A 22,610-nucleotide genomic window follows, 5' to 3' on the forward strand; every position below is an offset into this window, starting at 1 on the left:
GCCATGTTGTTACACATGGGGATTTAATTCTGTCTGGTTACTTAAAGGGTTGTGGTTCTCAACCATGGTTGCTCAAGTGTGTGTGTGTGTGCACCCTCATACATACACACTTAACAGGATAGCATTAAAAAATACTGAAGCTTGAGTTGCATTTCAAATTTTTTGGGGTAGGCCCAGGCCCTGGTGTATGTTAACAGCTCCCAGTTGGGCCTAACATGCAGTCAGGCTTGAGAGCTCTTGCCCTCTGTTACCCCAGGTCAAACCACAACTTAGAATTCAGGACAATCCCCAGGATACACTTGTGTTGATGCTAAGAAAGTTCTTTCTCAGTCTGACAATGACCCTACCTTAGAAATGTAAGTGCATGTACATACACAGGTAAACCCACATCCATCCATGTGCGTACCCAAGTTAAGCAAATCCATACTCAGTTTCTAGGGGAACAGAAGGCAATGTAGCAACCTTACCAGAGACACTGCTCACCCAAATCTTCTCCCCACTGCCTCCCTTGACCTAGGCTGTCATGTCCTATTCTTTGGCTTCATTCCTGGCTCCTTCCATAGCCAGATGACCAAGTTTTACAGGTACCTGCACACGGAGGCTGGTGGAGGGGATGGGCAAAAGACTTCCGGGACCAACAAGAAGAGTAAACCTGCCTGGAGTAGTGGAGGAGGGAAGTGAGGTGGAGAGGAAGGGCAAGAGCTAGAGCTCCTGGGTGTCCGAGGACTCGATGGACTCCGAGAGTCTGGCCACCACTCGGGTCAGGGCCCTGTTCTCAGCCTGCAGTTGTTCGTTCATCTGCTTCAAGGTTTGAATCTGTTTTAGCTGGTGGAGGTTCTGCAGAGAGTGAGACATGGAGAGGACACAGACAAGACAGAGACAAGACAGACCAGAGGAGAAAAAGTAGGACAAAGAAACCACGTGACTTTTTGTTTTTGTTTTTAGTTTGCATGCAAGAAAGGAAATGAGAAAGGCCATAGTGAGGACAGCAACTTGTACAGGGAGGGGAAGGATGGAGAGAAGAACCAGGGGAGGGAGGGAGAGCTGTATCTCTGGTTCTTGACAGAGGTCTCAGTATGCCCAAGGTCAGCTACATGAACATAAACACCAGCTTCTCGGAAAACGCATGCAGAATGCTTTTGACAATGACAGCCTGTCATCAGGCTTGGTGTCTCCTGAACCAAATTCACACGGCTGAGCCAGAGCCTCAGGAGCCTCCCTCCCTGTCACTAAGACTAGAGCTGAGGGTTTGGTGGGCTCCTAGATCCAAACCACTGCCTTTTGGCTTTCCCCTTATCTTCCTCCCACACTCGGTCCCTATCCCTATTTGTCTTCTTTCTGGATTCTACTCTGACTTCATTTAAAAAAGTAAAACAAGAGCTAAGGAGTTGGCAGTTAAAGCAGTTAAAGGTGCTTGCTTGCAAAGCCTGGCAGGCCAGGTTCAATTCTCCAGTACCCACATAAAGCCAGTTGCACAAGTGGCACACACATCTGGAGTTTGTTTTCAGTGGCAACAGGCCCTGGCACGCCCATACTCACTCTCTTAGAAGAAAAGAATTAAAAATTAAGCAAAAAATAAGCCAGGCCCGGTGGCACATGTCTTTAATCCCAGTACTCAGGAGGCAGAGGTAGGAGGATTGCCGTGGGTTCAAGGCCACCCTGAGACCACATAGTGAGTTCCAGGTCAGCCAGGGCTAGAGTGACACCCTACCTCAAAAAACTAAAAACAAAACAAACAAAAAATTAAGCAAAAAAATAAGAGAGGGGTCTTTAATTTGAGCACTTTCTGTGTATGCACTTACTGTGTAGAAGGATGACATGGAACACACCCAAATAATAAGTGTCAGCTCTCTGGATGGTGGTCTAGCCTGCTCTGCAGGAAGCTTCACTAACTTTCCCAGTTCTCCTCGGCACAGCAGAGTGCTTGTGTAGGATCCAGAAATTGCTAATCTGTCTCTAACCTGCTATATACAATTAGATTCATCACTATGCTCACAGCTAACTGTGCTCTCTGTCCCATTCACATCAAGGCTGGGAGCTACTTAAAGATGTGCACAAATATACTCATGCTCTTGAAATTATAAATGTACACAAAAATGGGGAAATCAAAAAGGTGCAGTGATAATGGACTAACTGGATCATTGTCTAGCTTCCACTGCCTGCTTACAAATGACTAGAACAGTCAATCCACAGTCTTCCTACTTTCTCATATGCCACGAGGAACTCAGGAGATCACAGTGTAGGTTTGCCTACTATGTGAGATGTTCTTCTTAAGTAACCCTTGGCGCTGACACTGAAACTGAGACTTATCAGCTCTTTGGGAAGAGAGAAATGATTTAGTTATGCAAACAGAGTTTTGGTGATGATGACAGACAACTTTGTGGGTTATAATGACAAAAAGGTTCAGGGATCAGGAAAGTCTCTCACACCCACACAATGAGAAAGGACAGAAATGAAAATCAGTGGAGTAATATTTTGGAAGTGAACTAGCCAGAAAATGAAAAGTAGCAAGAGGGGGGAAAACTAGTGAAAAGGAAAAACAAGTAGACACAAACTACTTAATATCTCTTTGCTCAAAGAGGAAAAATGGCTACCTTGGAATAAGGCAGGACAGCCAAACATTCCGTGTAGCCACTGGAGGGTAGACTGAGCCATCCTCTTTGCTCACTTAAGAATCTTGGCCATGGAGGCACAGAAGAGGGAGATCATGGCACAGCACATGGAAGAATTTAAAGGCAGAGGAAGGGACCAAATTTTAAAAAGCACAGAAAGTCCCTGGCTCTCACCCTTCACTGGTGTTGATACTGGAGCAAAGCTTTCAACACACTCACTGTCATTAGATGAAGTGGTCTTTGATTCCCAAGGCATATTGCACCCATGAGTTAACATGTGAGCACAGGCAGATCTAAGTGGAGGAATCTGAATGCTGTCAGCACGAAGGTGAGAGGCAGGACACAGTTTGGTGGAATGCTCTGGAGAAAGCAGTCCTGAAAACAAGGCATGGCACAGAGGCGAAGAGGAGATCAGGCCACGGAGCAAGGCAGAGCGCAGGGGCAGTGGCAGCTAGCAAGATTCCCGAGAGTACAAAGTAGAAATCTAGGAACAATTTAGAAGGGGCCTGGCTGCTGGGTGCCTGCCATGCAAGGTGCTGGGAAAGGAAGGGAAGAGTCTGGCAAGGCTTCTGATGCTGAATGGAGGGTGGTGGGAAGGGGTCAGGCTGTGTGTGGACACATCCCAAGACAAAGTGCAGGCCCAATTTAGTTCACACTGGCATGCACACCTGTCAGAACTGGCATGTTATTCTATTCCAATCCAGGATCTGGGTGGTTTCTCCTGGGGAGAATTTATAAATACTTACCTTTCCCAAAGGCCAGAAAGGCACCACCCATCTTAGAACCACATACATCTGGGGGAGCCCGTCTCATGGCTCCTATTTCACACGGACTGAGTTTTATTTGTCAAAGTCAGGAATCAAGCTTTGGAGTTACTTTCTGCCCTTTAGCGCCTCATGTGTCCGATCCACCAAGCATAAGCAGGGAAGACCACGCACATGCGCAACGCGAACTTGCACGAGCACAGAGACGAGCTGGCCCTGGTCTACCGGGCCCCAGGTTTGACAAGATGCTGACGAGTAGTGTTAACTGGTTACGTCATATACAGAGATTTTGCAAGCAAACACCAACGGAGCCACCTCTCTAGCCCCATATACAGAGATTTTAGTCACTAATCACTTAGTAAGTTGGTCAGCATAAATGACAGCCTGCATGAAGAGCATGACAGCTAAACAAGAATTTTCTTCAACTCCTTCAGGGATCGGCCATAGCAATTTCATAGCATTTATATCTGTGTATTTGACGATTTTGCCTTTTAAGAACATACAGACATTGCCAGGCATGGTAGCACATACCTTTAATCCTAGCACTCGGGAGGCAGAGGTTGGAGGATCACTGTGAGTTCAAGGCCAGCCTGGGACTACACAGTGAGTTCCAAGTCAGCCTGTGCTAAACAAAGATCCTGCCTCAAAAAAAAAAAAAAAAAAAGTGTACAAACACAACACTGGGAGGCTCTGATGCTCTTCATTAGTCTTCTGGAGGGAGTGATACAATTTGAAAGCCTGGAATATCAAGCTAGGAATTGAGCAAATTAGGTCTAGAGGCTTGAGAGCCTGCAGGCATTTTCTCTACTTGGCTTTGTAATGGATAATGGAGAATAACAGATTCTGAGTGATTAAGTATATATATATTTTTAAATCTCAAAACAGCCTACCTAATGTTTGGGGCCCAAACAGTCATGATGTCATGAGCTGGCTGCAGTTGACAGTTCAGCTGGTAAAGTGCTTAGCTTGTAAGCATGAGGAGTTAAGTTGGATCTCCAGAGCCCACATAAAACAAAAGCTAGGTGTGGTGGTGAGCACAAGCTTGTAATCCCAGCACTGGGGAGGTGGAGACAGGTGGATCCCTGGAGCTCACTAGCCAGTCAGTGTAGCCTACTTGGTAAGTTCCAGGCCAGTGAGAGATCCTGTCTCAAAAAAGGTGGACAGCACCTGAGAAACAACACCTGAGGTCTCCTGGCCTCCACATGCATGTATGCACACCTACACATGCACATGAACATACAGTCAGAAAGACCTCAAGTTCTCCCCTTTTGGCTGTTTTCTAGATCTTTGTATAGGGCCTCTGTGGACAGGAATAGTTTCAGGATCTGTGGTTCAGCCTGGCTACGGACTGCAGGGTACTCACTGGGTGGCATAAACTTTGGTGTCACTGACATGCTCCAGATCAGCATTTAGGCTCTTCCTTCCTCAACCCCCCTCCCTTTTTTTTTTCTTGGAGGTAGGGTACCACAGGTTGGCCTCAGACCCACTATGTAGCTGAGACTGAGCTTCTGCTCCTCCTGCCTCTACATTCTAACTGCTAGGATTATAAGTGTGTGCCACCACGCTTAGTTTTATGCAATCCTAGGAATCCAACCCAGGGCTTTGTGCATTCCTGACAAGCCCTCTAACAACTGAGCTGTAGCCCAATGCTCCACTCTTTGAGACAGGATCTTATTCTATAGCCCAGGCTGGATTCAATTCTCAATCATCCTGTCTGTACCTCCTAAGTGCTGGAATTTCTGGTATACATCATGCCTTAGCCCTAGGCCATTTTTTTTCTTTCAAAAATTTATTTGTAAAAAAGTTATTTGTGAATGTGTTTATGGGCTCATGCACATGGGTCAGGGTCTCCTGACACAAACAAATGCCTGTCCGGCTGTATGTAGATGGCTGGGGAATTGAACTTGGGCTGGTAGACTGTGCAAACAAGCATCTTTAATCAGTACGCCATCTCCCCAGCCCCTTAAATACCTTTATTTACTTGCATGTGCGCATTCTAGGGTCTCTTGCTGCCTCAAAGGAGTGCCAGGTGCTTGCAACACTTTATGTGGGGGCTGAGGAATTGAACCTGAGCTTTGTAAGCAAGCACCTTTAATTGCTGAGCCATCTTCCCCGACTCGGGCTATTTCTTTCTTCTTTTGGGGTGGGGGGTTTGAGGTAGGGTCTCACTCTAGCCAAGGCTGACCTGGAATTCACTATGTAGTCTCAGGGTGGCCTCGAACTCACGGCGATCCTCCTACCTCTGCCTCCCAAGTGCTGGGATTAAAGGCATGTGCCACCATGCCCAGCTATTGGGCGATTTCTAAATAAACACTACTGACAGTTGCCTAACAGCAGAATACAAATGGTCAAACTTTGAGGGTTTCAAAGTTACACCATTTCATGCAACCAGGAGCTATGGATATTCATTTATAAAGGACAAATGTAGAAAACTCAGAAGATAAATTTATAGTAAGAGGGTACTGCCCTATCATCTCAGGAAAACCAACCACTTATTATTTCTACTTCTTGTGGCTCTGAGTCAACTTAGAAAATCTAAAGTGTTTGAGGTATAATCAGATATTGCTTGAAATTTGACATGACTGTTACCAGTCACGCCATGGGATGGTGAGTAGGCAGTGCGGGGCAGAAGTTGGCATTTCTCCTTCATCCTGGGCCTCTCAAGGGTAACATGATTATGAGTACAGGATATTGTGAAAACTATTGCTTTTGACCTTGTCAGGTCCTGAAAGGCTTTTCTGTTCTTTCTTTCTTTCTTTTGGGGGTAAATAACCCATTGTTTTAGGCTATTTAACATTAAATGTCTCTTAAAAAGTAATCCAGCCGGGTGTACTGGTGCATGCCTTTAATCCCAGAACTCGGGAGGCAGAGGTAGGAGAATCACCGTGAGTTCGAGGCCACCCTGAGACTCCATAGTGAATTCCAGGTCAGCCTGGGTTAGAGTGAGACCCTACCTCGAAAAAACCAAAAAAGTAATCCAAGTGCATACTGGGGATGCTTGCAGGTTTGAGCATTAGCTTGATACTCTTCCAGAGCTTCTGCTTCCTGGTTATGGAAACCGACATCTCACAATACAGATGCCTGGCATCATATATCCAGCAAAGTCAGATCCTTGAAGCAGGAAAACAAGCTGACGGAGCAGGTGCTCAGTATGGTGTTGTGGCATCATTGCAGGGATCAGCTGCTCCAAATCACAGCTAGGGAGCTACCCTAAGCAGCTGTGTGTTCCCTGCAACTCTATTTTCCCTCCTATAGCAACAAACTGACTTTCAAATTTACCTAGAATGGCAATTGTCCATTAAGCTGGACAAAAGAGGCTAGCAGAGGTAATGGTCATTGTTGGTTGTTATGAGGGGAGAGGAAAGCCGTGAGTCCTCAAGTGTATCTATCACGTGGTAGTATGAGCTTATCCTAGGGGGTGTCAGGAACACTGGAATACTACAGGGAAAATGGTCTGAATACATCTGTATACTGTAGCACAATGATTCAGGTTGTGTTTCTTCTTGCAGGCACTGCATGGGGAGGTCACTAGGAGAAAGGCCTCTGGCCATACCCAGGCTTCACTGAGCCCCCAGTGATCCTCTGAAGAAATGGAGACAACACTGCTTAGAAAATCACAAAAGAAGCCTGGCGTGGTGGTGCACGCCTTTAATCCCAGCACTCAGGAGGTAGAGGTAGGATGGCTGTGAGTTCAAGGCCAGCCTGAAACTACATAGTGAATTCCAGGCCAGCCTGCACTAGAGTGAAACCTACCTTGAAAAGAAAAGAAAAGAAAAATCACAAAAGATCCACTTGGGTTTGTTTCCAGTCAGCTAGAAATTTCCTCATAACCCAAAGCTCCAGGAAGGCCACCAAAAAGGCCACAGTGGATGTAGCAAGAGCTGAGAAATCCTAAGAAATGGCCAAGGAGAGGTCTTCCCTCTCCTTAACACATGTTCAGCTGCAGTGAACTTGAGAAGGGGCAGACCAAGCTCAAGTATCTACTTGGGCAGGGATCTAAAGGACAGGCACACAAAGGGACAAAGGAAAAATCGTCCTACCTTCATTTCTTCCTCCATTTCAGACATTTTCCGCTCCAAGGCCCTCCTCTCCTGTTTAGGAACAGTGAGCTTGTTGAACAGGCAATGGGTTAAGACGCTGCAATGCTGCTTCCCACACAGGCCCTGAGATCAGCAGCTTCACGGGTGGAGGGCCTGTCTACTGACTTGGGGCAAATCTTCCTCAGGTGTGCACTCTCTCTGTCCCTGCCCCCGTGAGATGGAGCTATTTCACTGATAAAAGTCACAATATCAGAGTCCTCTATCAGAATATTAGAAGATACAGGGGAAATAGCTTGCTAGCAGGCAAACAGACCAGGGCACTACCTTGCAAATTAGACGTTTCAAATGGCTAAAAGTGACTAGAACCCTTGTTCTATAGAAAGAAAAATCCATCAGTATTTTCAGTCATACTACCCTAAATTCCTAGGGAACTGTTTCTCTCATGATGAGGAGCCAATGGTACGTAGGGAAGTAGACATTATCTACAAAGAAACAGCGTAGACTTCCCTCTGCTTCTCCCTGAACCACTAAGGCATCTCTCTAGCCCTGGCCCTTTCATTTCTTTCAGCCAGAAACTAACTCAACTCAGTCTGAACCCAATGAGGAACCTTTGATCAGATGAGATACCAAAAAAGATTGGTCATAGGCCAAAGGAATGAAATATAACACTTAGCTACTTTCCAGATTAAACACATAATAGGAGAGATGGGAACATAGAATTTCCCTAGTGTCAAATCAAAGCTAGTGCTCATCAATAAATCCAATTGTGTCTTCTCAATCCAAGAATGTCAAACCCCAGAGCAACATCTAAGTGAAACTGGGACTAGGTCAGCAATCCAACCAGAACGCTTCCCTCGGTCAGAGGGTGAATGAAAGACTCACTGCTCAGGTCTTATGTGTGTCACCATGCATGCCCAAGGCCAAGGAGAGGGGAAACCCTTGGAAATGTGTGGGTGTGGGTGTGTTAGCTCTGCATGTGTGTGCGCTTCTGTCAGCAGACCAATGCATGGGATGTCTTTCCAAGGCACCTTCCCACCCGAAGACTGGACTATGGACAGAGTGACCAACTATTTAAGGATGCCTAAAGGACTGGCAATCATATTACCGTCCAGAGTCAGACAAAAAGAATTTATCATCAAGTTGGGAAAGGAATGTGGCAGAACTTTTTCCGCTGGCACGGACAACAGTTAGAGAAGGTCAGAAAGCAGGGCTGAAGCACATACTCGCTTCTCCATCTCCAGCATTGATGTCCGGTCAGAGGTCTTCTCTTGTTTCTGCTGTGCAAATGGAAGGAAAACACTTGTTACTTAAGCTGTTCTGGGGGCCAATGGGAAGCCAGTTTTGCTCAATCTCCACAGGGAGATGTCAGAGCTCTGGGCTTTTCCTTTAGTAGCGGTCCCAGCCAACAGATTATGACAGAGCTCTAAGCCCAACATTATTGTCTCCTACAGTAGGAAAGTACCTAGGAGGGAAGGCAGGGTAATCCCTGAAGCCTGACACGTATAGACTTTACACATAGCACACACATCTGACTGTCACCTTCCCACTCCCTCTTTCTCTCTTCAAATACCAACTGCCTTCTTTTATCACAATCCAGAGGAAATAAGAAACAGCTTTTCTTTTTTAAGGAGCTGGAGCCCCCAGAACGTGAATGTCTATGTCCGACGGCACTTTCCCCATCACGTATGTCTGTTAGGAGTGCTGAGGCCATTTCACTTCTAGAGCAGTGGTGTCCTCCCATAGCAGGCTTCTTGGGAGCTCATTCATGGCATCTGCCTTTGTGAACAGAGTTCCACTTTTATCTGCTTTAATAACCCCGGACTTAGGGGTACAGTGAGCTTTTACTTGATTAGAGGATTTATAGTGTATATTTAGACCACCTTTAACTTTTCATTTAGATTCTTCAGAGAGATAAAAGGCTTCGACACCTAAGATGTACAAATAACTTCAGGTAAAGGTCCTGCCTTAAATAGGGGAGTGGATAGGAAACATCAAGTCTCTTCTGGTCTTAGTGTTACAGGATTGCATAGAAGTTCTTATGTTCAAAAGGCATTTAATAAATAAAGGGTGGTTATTTTTATTTTGCCTAACATAATTCCCAGACATCATTTAATAAAAAGAAATTATGCTGGTTTTCTTTCAGAATTCTTTCTTTGATTCCTTCCTCCCTTCTTCTTTCCTTTCCTTACTTAAATTAAAGAACAGCCAAAACTAACAATAAAACTTGGAATTCTGGCTCTTGTCCTGGACTTTCACCTCCTGTTTTGAAGGTCGTGGCTGTCTGCCTTTATACTGCATCTACTGAGAAGCAGAGGAAAAGTATGCATTAGTAGACTTTGTATTTTATGTCCTTCTATGCCTCTTTCCTAAGCCCAAGAAGCTGTGCAGGTTTCACTATTTTCAAAGTTCAATATACAAAGAACTGTTTCTTTTTGTTTGCTTATTTAGTTTTACATTTTAACTCTCTTAGAATTTGAGTGGACCTTTTATGTATGTCCATGTGGTAACTGTCTCCAAACAAATGTGGAGGCTGATAGGCCCTCCCTCTACAGTCCTACCAAACAACTCCATTTTTGGTAAGTAGTGACTTGGTTTGTAGCACCACCACTTCTCTTGAGTTTCAGTAGCTCACTCACACTGGGAAAAATTCAATATATTCTAGCCAGGCATGGTGACACACACCTTTAATCCCAGCACTCAGGAGGCAGAAGCAGGAGGATCACAGTGAATTCAAGGCCACCCTGAGACTACATAGTGAATTCCAGGTCAGCCTGGGCTAGAGGGATACCTTACCTCGAGAAATAGAAACAACAAACAAATGAATCATCAGTACATTTCAACACACCCAGCAAAGCAGTTGGCTAACAGGTAATGCTGCTCCCTCCTGGGAGGAAAGGCTGGCTTTGTTCCTAAGGTCCTAGGCGCACACCACTGTCTGCAGCTTGTCAGGCTGCTGTGCAAAGCCCTGGCTGGTGTAAGCGCAAGAACCCCAAGAAGTCAGTGAATCACCTGTCAGAAGCTCTTGCTGAGGAAGTGGGCAGCAAGTGAGCTTGGGTTCTTCCTGGCACTGTTCCCTAATTTTCTGTAGAATAGCACTGTAATAACCTGAGACCCAGCAGGGTTGCATTTATAAACTGCTACTGATATGTGGCATTATTTAGAATAAAAATAAACCTTGGGGGTTGGGGAGGTGGCTCAGTCAGTAAAGTGCTTGCCTTGCAAGCCTGAGGACCTTTTGGATCCCTAGCACCCATATAAAAAGCCAAGCATGGAAGTGCATGCCTGTAATTCCAGAGCTGCAGAGGTGGAGAGAGGAGGACCCGAGGGGCTTGCTGGCTAACTAGCCTAGCTGAATCGGTATGCTTGGGTTCGGTGGGAGACCCTGTCTCAAAAATAAGGTAGAAAGCAATTGAAGAGACACTTAAGTGTTAATCTTTAGCATCCACATACATGTGGCGTGCACACACACACATACGCAACACACCAAGATCCCAAACTGACACAAACATCAGCCCTGGATACCTTCTGAGAGTTTACTGGGAACAAGACATACCAGCAATATTGAAGGGAAAAGTGACCATAAAGCTATTTAGCCCATCCACTGCCTTACGGCACAGTTATAACTGTATTGTGGGTTTTTTCTTTAGATTTCCAGACAGCTTTCCCCCTACAAAATCACACTGAGCCCAGTTGTTATCTACCTGTTGTAGTGAGTCTCAGAAATTCCAGTAAGAGCCATGCTCAGCTCCTGCCACAGGCAGAGGGGAAGACTTGTAAATGGGCAGGTGGTACTCATGATCAGTCCTCCATTTGGAGCCTGGAAGGCCCTGTCTGGGAAGTGTGTGGGTGCAGGATGTATTTCTGCGATCACAAGCAGTTCTGAGGTGTCTCTTTGCTCATCCTATGTCAGGGGGCTGCAGTGACATGTCCAGATGGAACTCCACCTCCCTGCTGCCACCACATCCCATGGGCTTGGGACTGTACAAGCAGGCATTTCAGTCTTTTGGATTGCTTTTGAATTATATTACCAGATTAAACAGCCCCTGGTTTTCATTTCATATACTCCTCATTAAGAGCCATTTTGACCTCAGTTCAGCTTTTGCATTTCTTAGTCCCGGGGCATTTCAGGAGGGCAATGACTCAACAGGTTTCTTGTTAACTCTGCAATAATTTAAGACAGTGTTGCTGCAAGGCTTGTTTCACTGATGATGATGTCATTACCCTCTCGAATTTCATCTAATTAAAGCAGGCCTGGTGCTGGGAGGAAGTGGTTTACCTGGTCTCTGATCATTTTGCCACTAGTTCTTTGCTTCCTGATCAAAGGAGAATGGTGGCCTAGAAGTGATAAACGCTCTAGGATGGAATCTTTTTTCGGGGACTTAATCCCCAATCACTTCTGTCCTTGACCTAAGGCAAATCACTGATGTTTTTGGGTCTCATTTCCTCTCGGCACTACTTATTCTTCTCCAGGAGGTGAAGTGCAGAGGAACTGCACTGAAACATGATGAGAAAGAGGAAGAACTACCTGTTGACCTGGCTTACATGTTTACACTGAGAAATGAGTAGGCAATATTAACTACTGGCATTCAGACCATCAGCAGCTGTTCACTGAGTATCAAGTCTTCAATTGTTTGTTAACAGCGACTGAACTCTCAAATCTAAGCACACTCTACAAAGCTCCCATGCGATTGGCTCTGAGGAAGGTCAGTTCTGACTGTCTCCCAGCCCATCCCTTAGATCCCTATCCAGTTTGTCTCCTAACATCAGCCTCTGCCTCCCCACTTTGTTCTTCTTCCTCCCCTTACCTGGGCCATCTTCTCAAGCTTGGACTTTATATCTGCTAGCTCTAGCTGGGCCTCCTGAAGTTTTGATTTCAGTTTTTGGTTTTCCGTCAGGGCACTCTCGTAGAGCTGTGAGGGAAAGCAGATCAGGTCACTGAGTGGGGATCCCAAATGGAGAATACCTGGAGCTTTCTTTCTGTCCCAAGCCACCATGGGGAGCTAAGTATAAAAGATAGGCCAGGGGACAGCCACTATTCTCTGGCTTCTTGAAGGCATGACAATGAGAATGACACTTCAAATTCCATAGTATTAATTTCTGGGATTAAAATAAATCAGTCACCATTTTCTCCTTCAGGGTCTTTGTATTACTTAAAAGTGTGGCTTGGGAGCTGGAGAAATGGTTTAGTGGTTAAGGCACTTGTCTGCAAAGCCAAAGGACCCAGGATTGATTCCCCAGGACCCATGTAAGCCAGATGCACAAGATGGCACATACATCTGGAGTTCCTTGGCAGTGGCTAGAGGCCCATTCTTTCTCTCTACCTGCTCCCCCCCAAAAAAAGTATGGCTTGGGGCTGGAGAGATGGCTTAGTGGTTAAGGCGCTTGCCTATGAAGCCTAAGGACTCATGTTTGGCTCTTTAGATCCCATGTAAGCCAGACGCACAAGGTGACACATGTGTCTGGAGTTCGATTACAATGGCTGGAGGCCTAGGCATGCCAATTCTCTCACATTAAAAAAAAAAAAAAAAGGTCAGTCTGTTAGGTTTGCCTCAAAAAAAATTATTTTAAAAAGTGTGGTTTCCATACAAAAATGATTTCATATTAATTTTTGTCAAATTCTTTTTTTGAAAAAGTATTTTTATTTATTTGCCAATGGACACAGAGAGAAGAGAGACAGAATGGGCATGCCAGGGCCTCCAACCACTGCAAACGAACTCCAGATACATGTGCCACTTTGTGCATCTGGCTTCACATGCATACTGGGGAATCAAACCTGGGTTGTTAGGCTTTGCAGGCAAGTGCCTTAACTGCCAATCCATGTCTCCAGCCTTGTCAAATTCTTTTTAACAAAACATTAACAAAAAGATATTTCCTTAACCAAAATGTCCCCTCCCCACTAGTATCTTAAATATCTGAAGGGGAAGTTTTCAAAGTCTAGAGAGGAGGAACCAAAGGAAACAGACTGTAAAATGACTGACATACTCCCCACACCCAGAAAGACAGTTGATAATGGCTTCTTTAAAACTAACACCAAGAAGTATTTAGTTGATATTCATGTACCTTATTAAAAGTACATTTCTTACAAATAACATTTTACCAAATTATCCTCATGGGCTCGGACAACATTATAATTTTTACTCTTCTTATAATTCATAATTTCTTACTTTCTCTATACCTCTAAATATCTGAAACTAGGCATATACTTCTTGCAATAAAAAATATACAGATGGTCTTTATTTATTTAGTGGGTGGAGCAAACCAAGAAGTCTGCAAGGAATTTGTTGCTCGTTAAGTGCCTTTCTCCTGCTCTCTTAGAACTATGGTCATTTTTCTACACTGGGGAAAAGGTTGAGAGGTTTATATGTTGTAACCCAAGAACAGAAAAAATTAATAAAAATCCTACTTTTTTGTAATCCCTGTTGCTGTCCTCTTCCACCCGGCTGGTCAGGCTGGCTAGACGAGCCTCCCGAGCCTCCCGACGGGCTCTCGCTGAGGCTCGGTCACCGTAAGAGTCGCTGCTTGTCGGGTTACTGCCTCCTGACTCCAACCTGGACATAACATCGAAGGTAAAAGGCAGCCTTGAGAACAAAGCAGGGGCAAGGGAATAAAACTTAAGGGTAGTTGGTACTTTTAAAAGAAGTACTTCACTGGCCAGAACCATTCCTTCCCAGACTTTCTCAGTCAGGATTCCAGGTCTCACGGGCACACTGCACAAATGAGCACGCACACGGGCACCCATGCAGTGTGAGCAGAGAGGCCGTCATCTGCCAGGAACGGAGCTTACTGGAAAATCTGGCGGTTTAGACTCATGTGCTCAGCTAAATCTTAGAGCTTTTCAAATTTGGAGTTCAACAGCTTCTCTAAAGAGTGTGCTTTTAAAAGTCAAAGTTTCTTGATTCTCAATGACTCCTGGAGGATGATCGCAATGAACTACGGATGAATAAGGCACACATGGGCATGGAGACCCCGCTGGAGCATGAAGGGGAGGGACTGCAACCATGCTGAGGCATCTGTGCTCTATTGGTGCACTACAGCTTTGCTGGAGTCACAAATAACAAGGGCCCCACGCACCCCCTTTCCTACCCTCTTCTCTGTGTTCCAGATCAAGACTTGTGCTTGTAGTTAGACTTTTACACCTGGCCACTGAGCTTTTAGAGCTGGCGGTGGTTTGTACTGGAGCACTGCTAAGTGCATTAAAGGAGGAGCTTGGCTAATTACTAGTTTAGTGTACCACCATCATTCTGGTCCTTCCGAGGCTCCTTGAAAACTCCACTGTGGCACATCTGAAAGTGTTCCGCACAAACCAGCCCTGCAGAGAGAGCTGTACCACTGGCCCCTGAGGTTTCGTGGTAGCCATTGCCAAAGCTGGGGTGGAAGAGAGGAAGTGAGTGCTAGGAGTGGTGGAGGAGCAGTAGCAAAGAGGGCAGAGAAGAAAGAGCAAAGCAATTAAGTTAGTTCTGAAGGGTGCCAGAGGCCACTTTAAAGATGCCAAGACACACATTCCCTTTCTCCCCGAAAACAGAAACCTATGTACTAATTTTTCTGATTACAATAGCAATACATCAAGTAATACCAAAGTCTCTACCCCATAATCTTGCCCAAGAGATAACTACTATTGGGCTGGAGAGATTGCCTAGCAGTTAAGGTATTTGCCTATAAAGCCTAAGAACCCAGGTTCAATTATTTTAAATCACGAGAGAGGCTCAATATCTTTGTTATTCCTCTTCTTTGTTTCTGAGCTGCTATCTGTGGGACTGTTTAGGGTAATCATCTTTTTCTTGTCATGTTGGACAATCCTCTTATATAGAGGATTTTTATAACTGTCTAGCATAGCTTATATGTATTTTTCTTTTTTGTTTCTTTATAGTCATTTTTTGTAGCAGAGATTTCAAATTCTACATAATTAAACTTATTGGTTTTGCATTTTAGTGTATAATGTTTGGGAAGGTTTTTCCTATAATTATAAAATATTTTCTATTTCTTTTTTAAAAAATGTAATCCAAGCCGGGCGTGGTGGCGCACGCCTTTAATACCAGCACTCGGGAGGCAGAGGTAGGAGGATCACCATGAGTTCAAGGCCACCCTGAGATGACAGAGTTAATTCCAGGTCAGCCTGGACTAGAGTGAGACCCTACCTCAACCCCCCCCCAAAATGTGATCCACTTAAGATATATTACTGTTGGATTTCTAGTATGGCTTGGGGGTAAGATCTTTATTTCCCCCCAAAACAGTTATTTTTTTGAATACAAAATAATTCTATACCCATTAAGATGAAAATTCACATTATACATATGACATGTGTGGGATGACAGACTGTTCTACCAATCTCTTTGCTTATTCTTTGTTTTTTGAGGTAGGGTTTCACTTTAGCCCAGGCTGACCTGGAATTCACTACATAGTGTCAGTGTGGCCTTGAACTCATAGTGATCCTCCTACCTCTGAATTCTGAGTGCTGGTTTAAAGGCATGTGCCACCACACTCGGTCTCTTTGCTTATTCTTGAAATGGCACCTCATACACTACAACTTTAGAGCTTATCCTGACATCTGCAAGGGAAGTGTGTTTCACGAATGCCCACTGTAACAAAACTGAGTTCTCCAAAGACTGTCTATCATAAAATCACTCTCCCAACTTTGCACAAATAAGTTTCTGCTAGTGCTTCATGGGAGAGCAAGCAGAGGAAGAATACATATAAATCTTACCATGTGTTAATAAAGGAGAACTAGCTCAATTGTCAAAATAATTATGAAGAGCCCATTTTTTCTGTTTCATCCAATAACTACATCTTCCCTAATCTCTTAATTTCTCCCTCATAGAAATAGTTGAAAAGGAGGGACTTAATTACTTAGTTTTAAAATTACTATTATTTTTATTTTCTTCTTTAGGAAGACCAGTTTTGTACCTTTAGATACTAGGTGAAATGTTATAGAGGATCACCCCTGATATCTTTCTTCATTTTTTTTTAAATTTTTTTATTTATTTGAGAGTGACAGACACAGAGAGAAAGACAGGTAGAGGGAGAGAGAGAATGGGCGCGCCAGGGCTTGCAGCCTCTGCAAACGAACTCCAGATGCGTAGCGCCCCCTTGTGCATCTAGCTAATGTGGGACCTGGGGAACTGAGCCTCGAACCGGGGTCCTTCAGCTTCACAGGCAAGCGCTTAACCGCTAAGCCATCTCTCCAGCCCTCTTCCTTCATTTTTAAGCAATTGTAAAACAGAGCATTTTACCCGCTGTTTATATGCACCATTTAGATACAAAACACAGTGCTGCATCCATTATAAAGTGAAAATATCTAACCTCAGCCTCAACTCAGGCTTCCTCTGCAAAGAAGCCCTCTTGAGCCAGCAGATTAAGTTAACTGCTCCCTCTCTGCACTCATAATACCTGTCCATGTTTCTAAATGGAACTGTCTACAGTTTATTAAAAGGATCTGTCTGTCTCTCCAGTGGTTTGTAAGCTAACTGCGGGTAAGGATAATGCCTTATTCATGTTGTTTCCCTAGCGTCAAGCATAGTGCCTAGTGCTTCGGGAAAATTCATCTGGTGGCAGTATATAAGGTGAATTGAAAGAGGAGAAGTATAGCAGCAGCAAGGTGAGTTGAATGCTGTTTCATTACTTCGGAAAAGAGATAATACAAAAGTCTGAATTACCATGGTGACTATGGAAATGAAAAGGAAGAAAATGATATGAGGGACATTGCTAACCTACTATACAAAACTAATCTTAATTAGACATATATCTAATCACAAGTATTAAGCATGCATATAAAACAGAATTCTTACCTAGAAAGTCTTTCATGCTGGAGAAAGGAGACAAAACAAAAACAAAAAAGAAAAAGGTATTAGCAAGGAACTGAGTTTAAAATTTCACTCATAAATGTACTTTTCAAATCAAATGTGTGAACTTTACAGTGAGATGGGGGAGCAACTTCATGCTGCAAGAGTGACTGTCACTGACTTTCTGAGTGACATTAACTTCCCAAGCCTTTCCTGAGTAAATATAACAATTTATAAATATTAAAACTCAGGCCAATTCCTGGCTTTCACTCAGATCTCCAGTGAGGGGATTTGGGGAAAGAGGCAGAGAAAGTCCCATCCTTGTTCTTAGATGCTGGTAAAAATAAATAAATAAGAAAGTACTTTTCAGAAGGAGAGTACCATAGCAAACTATAAGCTTGGTCACTAAAAAGAAGACAACAGCAAAAAGTGATTATATCTGCATTTTCCATTAAAAAAATATAGATAACCTTTTCCCTCTCATCCCTTCAGTAAAGATTAAGAACTTAGGAAAATAAACAATTGATTTGAATGTATTTATTACTTTCTTTCCTCTTTTGAAGTCTTTTAAAATATTTTATTTATTTATTATTATTTAAGAGAGAAAGGGGCAGATAGAAATAGAATGGGTACACCAGGGTCTCTAGCTACTATAAACAAACTCCAGACATATGCACCACCTTGTGCATCTGGCTTTATATGGGTACTATGGAATTAAACCTGGGGTGCTTTGGCTTTGCAGGCAAGTGCCTTAACCACTAAGCAATCTCTCCAGTCCTTGAAGTCTTAAAACAATAACAAGGGCTGGAGAGAAGGCTCAACGGTTAAGGTACTTGCCTGCAAAGCCTAAAAGCCCCAGTTTGATTCCCCAGTACCCACATAAAGCCAGATACATAAAGTGTCGCATGCATCTGGAGTTTGTTTACAGTGGCTGAAGGCCCTGGTGTGCCCATTCTCTCTATTTCTCTTCTCTCTCTCTGCTTGCAAATAAATAAATAATTTTTTTAAAAGAATAACAGGGCTGGAGAAATGGCTTAGAGGTTAAGGCTCTTGCCTGCTAAGCCAAAGGATCCAGGTTCAATTCCCCAGGAACTATGTAGGCCAGATGCACAAGCTGGTGCATGCATCTAGAGTTCATTTGCAGCAGCTAGAGGCCCTGCTGTGCCTGTTCATTCTCTCTCACTCTTCCCCCTCCCTCAAGTCAATAAAAAATATTTTAAAAAATAACAAAACCATGAAGGACAGAATAAAGAAGAGAAGCAGGTAGGTCCCGCATGTACAAAATGAACAGTGACTCCCTGAACTGCTTTGCATTACTTGATGGCTGCTATGAAGATGCTCCTAAGCCCCAGAAGCTACTAGTTTGTAAACTGTGTGGTCTGACAGCCTGACTTATCACGCCTAGAGCTGCCCAGGGAAGTACGGCATCACAGTACACCCAAAGCGTCTCTCTCCATGGAGTTCCTTGTCAAGTCAGGGGCTGTGCTCCCGAGAATGAGGTCACGTGGGCTTTTCTAAAAGGCACATATCACATCGTAACCTAAATCCCAAAGAGTCTTTTTCAGGGATCTGAAATGAAGACTGCCACCTGTGTTTTTAAAAAGCTTCCCAAAGGCTGGAGAGATGGCTTAGCAGTTAAGCGCTTGCCTGTGAAGCCTAAGGACTCTGGTTCAAGGCTCCATTCCCCAGGATCCAAGTTAGCCAGATGCACAAGGGGGCACATGCATCTGGAGTTCATTTGCAGTGGCTGAAGGCCCTGGCATGCCCATTCTCTCTATCTATCTGCCTCTTTCTCTCTCTGTCACTCTCAAATAAATAAATAAACAACAAAAAATTTTTTTTTAAAAAGCTCCCCATGTGCTTCTGTGTATAACTCTGGTTAAGTACTACATGGAGACAGGCCCCATTTGAGGTGAGGGGATCATTTAGAAAAGTTTACATTCTCATACACCTGTTGTTCCTTGAGAACCCTGAAATTTAGAGACTGAAATGAAGGCAATTCTAGACATTTTCTTTTTCCATATTTGTACATTTACACCTGGTTATTAGTAAGTCACATCTATATTCCATACTAGCACTATTAGTAACACCAATTTTTCTCTTACTTGTAATTTTTTTTTTCCTGGTTTTTCGAGGTAGGGTCTCACTGTAGCCCAGGCTGACCTGGAACTATATAGTCTCAGGGTGGCCTTGAACTCACAGCAATCCTCCTACCTCTGCCTCCCGAGTGCTGGGATTAAAGGCGTGAGCCACCACACCCGGCTGACTTGTAGTATTTTTTAAAACAAGACACTAAATTTTAACCACCTCAATGATTCCTATTACTCTCTATAAAAATGTTCCAGGAGTTGGGCCTCCTGACTGAAGCTGGCAATCCCAGCACTCCAGGAGGATGAAGCAGGAAGACAGTAAGTCTGAGGCCTGTCTGGACAACCTTGTGAGGCTCTCGCTCAAAATGGAAAGTAAAAGAGAGGGCTTGGGGGCTACAGAGATGACCCCATAGTTAAAGGTGCTTGTCTACAAAGCCTGACAGTCATGTTTGATTCTCTAGTACCCAAGTAAAGCCAAATGCACAAAGTGATACATGCACCTGGAGTTCATTTGCAGTGGTAAGATGTCCTGGTGCACCATTTTCCTCTCTCATTCTCTTTTTCTCTGCTTGCAAATAAATAAATAAAGTTTTATTTTTTTTTAAATTTAATTTATTAGTTTTCTTTTCAGTAAATACAGGCAGTTTTGTACCATTATTTAGGCTCATCTGTGATCTACCCCCTCCCATTAGACCCTCCTTGTTAATGAAAATGGGTCGTGCATTGTGGAGTTAGCCCCCAGTTATTGGTATGATAAATGTCTCTGCAAATCATGACCCAACATGTAACTCTGACATTCTTTCCGCCCCCTCTTCCGCAAGATTTCCCTGAGCCATGTTGGGTTCATTTTTGGTCTGCTTCAGTGCTGAGGTGTTAGGGGCCTCTGAGGCTTTGGCTCTCTGATTTGGTAGGAGTTGATTTTTCTCTGCGTTGATCTCCTTCCCCTTTGTGCTGGTATCCGGTTCACAGGAAAACATCACCCTTGCTTATTTCGCCAGTTGTCCTTAGTTTCAGTTGGGCCCCTTTTGAGGTATGTTGGGGCAGCTCTCTTCTTAGGATCTGCATCTATCTGGAAAAGAGAAGCAGATTCTCCAACAGAGAGTAAGTTAGCACCCAGAAAATTGAGATAACACTTACTTTTTTGATAGACAGTTTGATAGGTGTAGGCACTCTTATACCCCGTGATTGATGGTAGCTTGATATTGTAGAGTGGGCTTGTGTTTGGGTATGGTTCTGACTTGTTTCTCAGCTCCAGCTAAGGGTCTAGTACCACTGAGTGGATCAGTTAGCCAAATCAAGAGTAATTGATTTCTCACCATGGCTGTGTACCACTATTGCACTTGTGTGGGCATCACATCCGGTTTTTTGTTGCTAATTAGGTTAAACAATGTGTTGCTTGGACACATCTTGGTCATTTCCCCCAGTCGCCTATGTAGCGCCTTCTGGCACTAGACACGCTGACTGTCTGGGGACTGACGCTCTCCTGGCTTCCAGCCATGTCATTCCATTTTACGCGTCAGCTGCGTATGGAGTCTTCAGCAATAGAGTCTTACCACTGGCCTTTGGTGGGTCATCAAGTACTCTGACAGAAGTCTGTCATTATTTTGGGAAACCTTGTAGGTTTCTCTGATCAAAAGCTCATTGTGGATGGTAGGCCCAAGCTGGAAGTGGGGGTTACAGGTCAGTGTCCACTAAGAAATTGAGGAAAAGATAACTAATATACAAGAGTTAGAGAGGAGAGAGATAGAGGGGAGAGGGGGAGGGGGAGGGAGGGAAGCTGTAGGAGATTTAGGTCAGTCTTGATCCTACCCTCTCCAGTGTCTTGTGGTTCAGGTGTTTCCTGTAAGGGTCTAGTGAAGGTTCAGCCATTTGGTCTGTCTTTTAGGAAGTAGAATTTTATGGTACCATTGCCGTTTGGGTCCGGATTACTGTTTTCCACCCTTTGATTCCCTCCCCGCCCTCCCATCCATCTTATTGTCTAGTCCATGAGGTGCTTGCTGGGTATGTAAGGCATCTTGGGCAGATTCAGGTTAGGTGTTGCAGATGAGTGAGACTATGTGTCGATTTTTTTTTTTTTTGTGTGATTGGGTAAGTTCGCTGAGAATGATCTGTTCCAGGTTCAACCATTTTTCCTCAAATTTCTTTATGTCATTTTTTCTTACTGCTGTATAGAATTCCATTGTGTAGATATACCACATCTTTGTTATCCATTCTTCTAATGATGGACATCTGGGTTGATTCCAGCTTTTAGCTATTACGAATTGAGCTGCTACAAACATGGTTGAGCAAATCTCTCTGGCTTTTGGTTTGAAGGTTTTAGGGTACATGGCCAGTAATGGTATAACTGGGTCTGTTGGTATTTCTATAGTCAGCTTTTTCAGGAGTCTCCATATTGCTTTCCAAAGTGGTTGTACCATCCTGCATTCCCACCAACAGTGAATGAGTGTCCCTGCTTCTCCACATCCTCGCCAGCATTTATTTTCATTTGAACTTTTGATGTTGGCTATCCTTATTGGGGTAAGGTAGAATCTCATAGTTGTTTTAATTTGCATTTCTCTGATGATTGGGGATGATGAACATTTTCTTAGGTGTGTGTTTGCCATTTGTATCTCTTCCTCTGTGAATTGCCTGTTTAACTCTGTGCCCCATTTTGTGAGTGGGGTATTTGTCTTCTTATTGTTTAGACTTTTGAGTTCTTTGTAAATTCTAGAGATAAGGCCTCTATCAGTTGGATAACCTGCAAATATTTTCTCCCATTCTGTGGGTATTCTATTGGCTTTGCTTATTATATGCTTGTCTGTAAAGAAACTCTTCAGCTTCATATGATCCCAATGGTTGAGTGACTGTTTAAGAACTTGAGCCACTGGGGTTTTATTCAGGAAGTCTTTTTCCATTCCTATATCATGGAAAGTACTTCCTAAATTTTCTTCCAGTAGTATTCGAGTTTCTGGTCTTATGTTGAGGTCTTTGATCCATTTGGATTTGAGTGTTGTGCATAGTGAAATGTGTGGATCAAGTTTTAGTTTCCTGCATGTGGTTATCCAGTTTGTCCAGCACCATTTGTTGAAGATGTTATCTTTTTTTCCAGTCTATATTGTTTGGGTCTTTGTCAAATATCAAGTAGCTATAGTTGCTTGGCCCAAAATCCGGGTCCTCAAGTCTATTCCATTGGTCTATACTCATGTTTTTATGCCAGTACCATGCTGTTTTTATTACTATGGCTTTGTAGTATAACTTTATAACGGGTATGGTGATGCCACCAGAGGTATTTCTTTTGCTGAGGATATGTTTGGATATGCGAGGCCTTCTGCCTTTCCATATGAAATTT

The 22,610-nt window shown here is 43.8% G+C and overlaps 1 protein-coding gene across 7 annotated transcripts in view; it reads right to left on the bottom strand.

Moving 5' to 3' along the window:
* Window positions 1-22,610, bottom strand: part of Ppp1r12b (protein phosphatase 1 regulatory subunit 12B) — a 262,444-nt gene that overhangs the window by 11,713 nt on the left and 228,121 nt on the right. For 6 of the 7 annotated variants that reach the window (XM_045142101.1, XM_045142099.1, XM_004670705.2 and 3 more), the window contains 5 exons: window positions 17,199-17,215; window positions 13,820-13,964; window positions 12,222-12,326; window positions 8,640-8,693; window positions 7,417-7,467 (listed from right to left, as the gene is read on the bottom strand). In XM_045142101.1, the coding sequence (XP_044998036.1) occupies window positions 7,417-7,467; window positions 8,640-8,693; window positions 12,222-12,326; window positions 13,820-13,964; window positions 17,199-17,215 (372 nt within the window). The remainder of the gene's footprint in view (window positions 1-7,416; window positions 7,468-8,639; window positions 8,694-12,221; window positions 12,327-13,819; window positions 13,965-17,198; window positions 17,216-22,610) is intronic. The other variant, XM_045142100.1, reaches the window with a different exon arrangement.

This window comes from Jaculus jaculus, chromosome 1 (genome assembly GCF_020740685.1).
Source record: "Jaculus jaculus isolate mJacJac1 chromosome 1, mJacJac1.mat.Y.cur, whole genome shotgun sequence".
Lineage (NCBI taxonomy): Eukaryota > Metazoa > Chordata > Mammalia > Rodentia > Dipodidae > Jaculus > Jaculus jaculus.